General features: G+C 40.9%; 1 protein-coding gene across 1 annotated transcript; it reads right to left on the bottom strand.

The window, feature by feature from the left end:
* Positions 1 to 3,972: 3,972 nt before the first annotated feature.
* Positions 3,973 to 4,449, bottom strand: LOC128767992 (hepcidin-like). Its single transcript, XM_053880454.1, has 3 exons — positions 4,328 to 4,449; positions 4,190 to 4,264; positions 3,973 to 4,118 (listed from the first exon to the last, which is right to left on the bottom strand). The coding sequence occupies exons 1-3, from the start codon at positions 4,412 to 4,414 to the stop codon at positions 4,017 to 4,019; spliced, it is 264 nt and encodes an 87-aa protein (XP_053736429.1). The 5' UTR covers positions 4,415 to 4,449; the 3' UTR covers positions 3,973 to 4,016.
* Between the last annotated feature and the right edge of the window lie 4,074 nt (positions 4,450 to 8,523).

The raw sequence follows: 8,523 nt of genomic DNA, 5'->3' as shown, positions 1-8,523 counted from the left end.
ATATCAGAATATTTCTACAAATATGAAAAAAAAAAATAACTGCAAAACAACTGCATTTGATGTTCAGTATTACAGTAAGTCAGGTGTTTCATTTTTATTGGGCTTTGGCCACAAATTTTGATTTTGGTGCATCCCAGATATTATATTATAAACAAAATTGAGAAAAACGCAGATGTGTTCCAGATTCACTTTATGTCATGCTAATAATATGACGTTGCAAAAGCCTAACATTATGAATTTTGGTTTTGATGTAGGTGATGCTCGCCGTTCTGTTTTGCCTGGGGCCCCCAAATTCCTGGAGACGGCCCTGGTGGCCTAAAGAACAGACCAAACTCTTTGTGCCACAAGGTGCACGGAGGATCATGGCTACGTTGGCAGCTGGTATTTACACTGACTGAGGTTGTGATCCCTCTGGCACTGGTTTGCTACATCACACCTCAGGGAGAGATACATCATTTCCATCACCCTCAAATGATTTTACTGCACAGGCTATTTAAAAAAAAATGAATATAAGTTAATAACATTTGCACAGGTGGTTTGTGAAACATTGTGCTTTTTTTGGTTAATAATTACAATTCTAGATTCATTATGATTCCAATTAAATATTAAAAGGAAGGAAATGCATGAGCCAGCAGTGTCATGTGCCGGCGGTGTCATGAATGAACATTTGGACCACACACAGACCTGCGTGCTGCGACTGAAACAGAAGGATCTTCAGGAGAATCAGATCGGTTTTAAGGCGATTAATAACATCTTACATCCAGACTTACAACCAGAGTCTCATGACACACTGATGTTGATGTAGTCAAGGGAAAGAGATGACCACGACTGTGTGGTTTCACAGAATGTTGAGAGTTTTTTTTTAAGGCAATCTGAACAAACTGGTTTCCCTCATATGTTAAAATAATAATTCTAGCAATGGGGCTGTTTTTATTGGGCAAATACGTGACAGGAAATGAGGAGATGGCAGCATGTGATAAGACAGCTGTCTCCGTGGGTATAAAAGAAGTCAGACACAAGAATCATCTCCATCAAACTCCATCAGTCCAACATGAGGAGCTTCAATGTTCTTGCTGTTGTTCTCATCTTCACCTGCCTTCAACAGAGCTCTGCTCTTCCACTGACTGAGGTGAGACCATCAGATAAATTGACCCATGCATCATAAATGTAACTTTTTCCCCCTCTGCTACACTGATTTTATTTACAGGTGGATGATTCGGAGCAGATGATGGCTTCAGATCCAGCTTTTGAAGATGAGAAGATCTTCCAAAAACAGGTTTGTTCTTGTGGACAAAGTGAATTTGTCTCTTGAGCTCAAGCCTGTCCTTCTCTCACACAGAACACTCAGTCATTCTTATCGATGCAGCTGCTTCAGTGGTGGAAACGGTAGACTCTGCTGCAACACCTGAGGAGTCAACAACAAAAACTCTGCTCCGACTTCCTGTTCCTGCTCTTTAACACTTCAATAACCACCGTGAAATGTTTGCCGCTTGCTTCATCAACTTTAGAGACAGCAATAAATACAAGTGGCATTAAACTTTATTTGAGGTGTTTACCTAATTGTTTTTCCAATATCAGTAGGCATGCAAACATGCAGTGAATAGCTGTGAATCTGTGGTTCTCATCACATGAAAGTCAGCATTTAACATCAGTGGCCAGTTGTCACTGATTAAACAGGACCTGCTCTGTCGTCATGGCGACGCTTCAACATAAAAGTATTATTCTCAGTCTGCAGGCAGTGTTGAACTTTGAAAGGTTCAAGTTACGTCACAGTTTGCAACAAGTGTTGAACCGAACTATCTAGAGCCTTCTGTTTACATGATGAGCCAATCTACTGTGGATAGTTGGACATAAGGACGATAATTAATTTGTCTGCTTCAATGAACTTTAGTTGTTTGGAATTCATGTTCAGTCTGAAGGACGAATATAAATGAAACAGTCCATGTTTTTTTTTTTTTTTTTTTTTTTTTTTGCAGAGACCTCTGGAATATTTTGTTCATGTTAAAATATTCAAAAAATGTATATCAGAATATTTCTACAAATATGAAACAAAAAATAACTGCAAAACAACTGCATTTGATGTTCAGTATTACAGTAAGTCAGGTGTTTCATTTTTATTGGGCTTTGGCCACAAATTTTGATTTTGGTGCATCCCAGATATTATATTGTAAACAAAATTGAGAAAAACGCAGATGTGTTCCAGATTCACTTTATGTCATGCTAATAATATGACATTGCAAAAGCCTAACATTTTTAATTTTGGTGTTGTTGTTGGTGGTGTCTAAGCCTGCGATATGTCTGCGATGCTCGCCGTTCTGTTTTGCCTGGGGCCCCCAAATTCCTGGAGACGGCCCTGGTGGCCTAAAGAACAGACCAAACTCTTTGTGCCACAAGGTGCACGGAGGATCATGGCTACGTTGGCAGCTGGTATTTACACTGACTGAGGTTGTGATCCCTCTGGCACTGTTTTACTACATCACACCTCAGGGAGAGATACATCATTTCCATCACCCTCAAATGATTTTACTGCTCAGGCTATTTAAAAAAAAATGAATATAAGTAAATAACATTTGCACAGGTGGTTTGTGTAACATCGTGCCTTTTTTTGGTTAATAATTACAATTCTAGATTCATTATGATTCCAATTAAATATTAAAAGGAAGGCAATGCATGAGCCAGCAGTGTCATGTGCCGGTGGTGTCATGAATACACATTTGGACCAGACACAGACCTGCGTGCTGCGACTGAAACAGAAGGATCTTCAGGAGAATCAGATCGGTTTTAAGGCGATTAATAACATCTTACATCCAGACTTACAACCTGAGTCTCATGACACACTGATGTTGATGTAGTCAAGGGAAAGAGATGACCACCACTGTGTGGTTTTACAGAATGTTGCGAGTTTTTTTTAAGGCAATCTGAACAAACTGGTTTCCCTGATGTGTTAAAATAATAATTCTAGCAATGGGGCTGTTTTTATAGGACAAATACGTGACGGAAAATGAGGAGATGACAGCATGTGATAAGACAGATGTCTCCGTGGGTATAAAAGAAGTCAGACACAAGAATCATCTCCATCAAACTCCATCAGTCCAACATGAGGAGCTTCAATGTTCTTGCTGTTGTTCTCATATTTACCTGCCTTCAACAGAGCTCTGCTCTTCCACTGACTGAGGTGAGACCATCAGATAAATTGACACATGCATCATATATACAACTTTTTTTCCTTTGCTACTCTGATTTTATTTAAAGGTGGATAATTCGGAGCAGATGATGGCTTCAGATCCAGCTTTTGAAGATGAGAAGATCTTCCCAAAACAGGTTTGTTCTGGTGGAGAAAGTGAATTCGACTCGTAAGCTCAAGCCTGTCCTTCTCTCACACAGAAAATTCAGTCGATGTTATTGCTGCATTTCTTTCAATCGCGTAAAGAGTAGACTCTGCTGCAACACCTGAGGAGTCAAAAACAAAAACTCTGCTCTAACTTCCTGTTCCTGCTCTTTATCTCGTCAATCACCACCGTGAAATGTTTGCCGTTTGCTTCATCAACTTTGGAGACAGCAATAAAAACATGTGGCATGAAACTTTATTTAAGGTGTTTACGAAATTCTTTTTCCAATATCAGAAGGTGTTACTACAAAGTACATACATGCAGTGAATGGATGTGAATCTGTGGTTCTCATCACATGACAGTCAGCGTTTAACATCAGTGGCCAGTTGTCACTGATCAAACAGGACCTGCTCTGTCGTCATGGCGACGCTTCAACATAAAAGTTTTATTCTTAGTCTGCAGGCAGTGTTGAACTTTGAAAGGTTCAAGTTAAGTGGTTAAATAGCATTTTGTTAGACATTTAAAAGATCAAGTTTCATGGACTTTATTATGGAGGAAATCATGATTCACTAATATCTTCAGTGTGATAACAGAAAATCCTTGCAGCGTTTTAGTGTCATGTGTTTCATTTTCTCCAGGACAGAATGGATATGCTGGAGCAGGATGGGAAATAAAAGCACGTTGTCTTCAAAAGCGTTTTTTGCAACAGGTTCCACACACACCAGGATCACCACAGCAGCCGCAGCAGAAGCGGCACTTGATGCGGCGTTTCTGCCTGCTGTGCGGCATCTGTGAGGACAGGAGTAACACACATGAGTATTGTATTTTTACTTCAAAATTATTATTATTGATGAACAAACCTCCCAGGGGTTCAGGGACATTTGCTCATGTTCTTCTGCAGGACTCTCCACCATCATCTCCTGTTCTTCTTCCACCTTTGAGGGAAACTAAACGTGAATAAAACAGTCCATTCATCCAGATGACAAACCACGTCTTACCTCACTGGATGGAAGAGCAGAGCTCTGGTGAACACACACAACAACCACCATCACGGCCACCACAACTGCTACACTGAAGGGCTTCATCTTCAAGTGGTTGAAGGTTTGATTCCAGCTCTGGATGATTCTGTCTGATGCCTGGATGCAGAGAATCTGCTGGTATTTATACTGACTGAGATTCAGTTGCTTCATCAGCAGCAGGAGCAGTTTCCCAGTGTTCACCTGGTGTTGGGGAATTCCAGATGTGTTATTATCACTTTTGTCACTGCAGCCACCTTTGTTAGTTTGATGGCTGCATCTCAGACAAAATATATTTGGTATTCATGCACATAATGCAGGTTAACTCTGGATCAGGATGTGAGATAGATGTGCCAGCAGTGTCATGTGCCGGCGGTGTCATGAACACACATTTGGACCAGACACAGACCTGCGTGCTGCGACTGAAACAGAAGGATCTTCAGGAGAATCAAATCGGTTTTAAGGCGATTAATAACATCTTACATCCAGACTTACAACCTGAGTCTCATGACACACTGATATTGATGTAGTCAAGGGAAAGAGATGACCACGACTGTGTGGTTTCACAGAATGTTGAGAGGTTTTTTTTTAAGGCAATCTGAACAAACTGGTTTCTCTGATATGTTAAAATAATGATTCTAGCAATGGGGCTGTTTTTATAGGATAAATAAGTGATGGGAAATGAGGAGATGACAGCATGTGATAAGACAGCTGTCTCCGTGGGTATAAAAGAAGTCAGACACAAGAATCATCTCCATCAAACTCCATCAGTCCAACATGAGGAGCTTCAATGTTCTTGCTGTTGTTCTCATAGTCACCTGCCTTCAACAGAGCTCTGCTGTTCCACTGACTGAGGTGAGACCATCAGATAAATTGAGACATGCATCAACAATATAAATTTTTTTCCCCTTTGCTACTCTGATTTTATTTACAGGTGGATGATTCGGAGCAGATGACAAAGACTAACAATCCAGCTATTGGAGATAAGATAGTGAAGCAGGTTTGTTCTTGGGGAGAAGGAGAATTCGACTCTTCAGCTCAACCTGTCCCTCTCTCACACACTCAGTTGATGACATTGCTGCAGCTGCTTCAAAGAGTAGACTCTGCTGCAACACCTGAGGAGTCAACAACTAAAACTCTGCTCTGACTTCCTGTTCCTGCTCTTTAACTCTTCTATAGCCATCGTGCAACGTTTGCCATGAGCTTCATCAACTTTAGAGACAGAAATAAAAACATGACATGAAACTTTCTTTGAGGTGTTTATGAAATTCTTTTTCCAATATCAGAAGGATAGTGTTACTACAAAGAGCAAACATGAGGGATGCTCCAATCGATCGTTCACGGATTGTGATCGGCCGATATCAGTGTGACCGCTGAATGCTGACCACTATCTGTCACTGCCGATCACAACAATCGATCACCTGTGACAGCTGGTGCTCTCATGGAGCCCCGCAGGTTGTGACGCATCTGCTCCTCCCTACTTGCTGCTCACTCTGCAGCAGCGGTGAAGCAGCAGTCTGCTGTGAGGAGTCTTTCAATCTGACATTTAAAGTTTGCATGCTGCAGCACATGCACAGGAAAATGTTGTGCAGGGAAGTTAGAGTTAAATAAGCCATTTAAAGCTTCAGCACTTGACGGAGCACAGAGAGTTTTCCGGGCTAATGAAAGTGAGACCGCTGGTTCCTCAGCCGCAGGCTGTTAGCGTGGTTACCGCTTTGCAACACAGGTCCAAGCGTGACATTCGGAACGCGAAGCTGTTTGCCTAAGAAATAATCATTAAATTCATTGAGATAGATGAGCAGCCTTTTCTAGGTGTTGTTAATGCAGAGATTGAAACAACCGGATCCGTCGCTGTTTTGGAGTCGGGTGCAGCTTTGTCAGCCATCTGAATCTGAAACTTTTAAAGACGTCTGCAGTGGAAACTTTCATAAATGCAGTCTTCTCTGTCTCAGAGTCCTGCTACAAGCGGCAGTTTGTGAATATTTTTCACGGAGATAGCGAAGTCTCAAGAGACTCACCTAACTGTGACATCTCACATCAAATTACATGTTTTTCAGTTGTCTTTTTGGCAGAATAGTTGCTACATTCAGCATTTTTTTTCTAATTTTGAAGAGTTTTATTACAATGTGTCTGAATTCAAATGATGGTGGTTCATGTTTTCACATCATGTACACAGGTCTCATAATTTTGATTACAAATTCATTGTCAAACCATGTGATCGGTATCAGTGGTGATCAGGACTCTGGCTGATCGGTATCGGTGATTGGCAGCAAAAACCCTGATCGTAACATCCCTAGCAAACATGCAATAAATAGCTGTGAATCTGTGGTTCTCATCACTTGACAGTCAGCATTTAACATCAGTGGCCAGTTGTCCCTGATCAAACAGGACCTGCTCTGTTGTCATGGAATATTTTGTTCATGTCAAAATGTTGAATACTTTTCAGTACAATTTATTTCATCTCAAAATATATTCCAGAATCTTTCTACAAATATGAAATAAATAAATAAATAACTGCAAAACAACTGCATTTGATGTTCAGGAATACAGTAGGTCAGATGTTTCATCATTCATTGGGCTTCGGCCACAAATTTTGATTTCCCTGCATCCCAGATGTTATATCAACAAAATACAGAAAAACGCAGATGTGTTCCAGATTCACTTTATGTCATGGTAATGATACGATGTTGCAAGAGCCTAACTTTGTTCATTTTGACTGTGTTCTTTCAGAGAATGTTGACAGTTTTTTTCAAGGGAATCTAAATGAACTGGTTTCCCTGATGTGTTAAAATAATAATTCTAGCAATGGGGCTGTTTTTATAGGATAAATAAGTGATGGGAAATGAGGAGATGACAGTATGTGATAAGACAGATGTCTGGGTATAAAAGAAGTCAGACACAAGAATCATCTCCATCAAACTCCATCAGTCCAACATGAGGAGCTTCAATGTTCTTGCTGTTGTTCTCATATTCACCTGCCTTCAACAGAGCTCTGCTCTTCCACTGACTGAGGTGAGACCATCAAATAAATTGACACATGCATCATAAATGTAACTTTTTTTCCTTTGCTACTCTGATTTTATTTAAAGGTGGACGATTCGGAGCAGATGATGGCTTCAGATCCAGCTTTTGAAGATGAGAAGATCTTCCAAAAACAGGTTTGCTCTTGTGGAGAAAGAGAATTTGTCTCTTGAGCTCAAGCCTGTCCTTCTCTCACACAGAACACTCAGTCACTCTTATTGATGCAGCTGCTTCAGTCACGGAAAGAGTAGACTCTGCTGCAACACCTGAGGAGTCAACAACAAAAACTCTGCTCTAACTTCCTGTTCCTGCTCTTTATCTCGTCAATAACCACCGTGAAATGTTTGCCGTTTGCTTCATGAACTATGGAGACAGCAATAAATACATGTGGCATTAAACTTTATTTGAGGTGTTTACCTAATTGTTTTTCCAATATCAGTAGGCATGCAAACATGCAGTGAATAGCTGTGAATCTGTGGTTCTCATCACATGACAGTCAGCATTTAACATCAGTGGCCAGTTGTCACTGATCAAACAGGACCTGCTCTGTTGTCATGGCGACGCTTCAACATAAAAGTATTATTCTCAGTCTGCAGGCAGTGTTGAACTTTGAAAGGTTCAAGTTACGCATCCCAGATATTATATTATCAACAGAATAGAGAAAAACGCAGATGTGTTCCAGACTCCGTTTCTGTCATGTTCATAATATGACGTTGCTAACATTGTTAATTTTGGTTTTTATGTTGGTGGTGTTGAGGCTGCCTGCTGTGCTAGCCATCCTGTTTTGGCTGGGGCCTCCAAAACAGCCCTGGTGGCCAAAAGAACAGACCAAACTCTTTGTGCTACAGGGTGCAAGAAGGATCATGGCTACCTTGGCTGCTGGTATTTATGCTGACTGAGGTTGGGTTCCCTCGGCACCAGCAGCACTGGTTTGCCAGCATCACATCTCGGGCGTTGTGGAAGAGATAAATAATTTCCATCACCCTCAAATGATATCACTGCTCAGACTGTGCCATGTTTCCTCGAAAAACAACTCTTCACAAAAAGGGATACCTGACTGTCTGGTCTGTGGCAAAGACATGGAAAAGCATAGCACAAGACATTGTAGGGAATGTACCTCAAATTAAAGTTGAACACATCCTGAAGAACCTCATATT

This window comes from Synchiropus splendidus, chromosome 12, assembly GCF_027744825.2.
Source record: "Synchiropus splendidus isolate RoL2022-P1 chromosome 12, RoL_Sspl_1.0, whole genome shotgun sequence".
In the NCBI taxonomy this organism is placed as follows: Eukaryota; Metazoa; Chordata; class Actinopteri; order Syngnathiformes; family Callionymidae; genus Synchiropus; species Synchiropus splendidus.
This window is presented reverse-complemented; position numbering and strand designations above follow the sequence as displayed.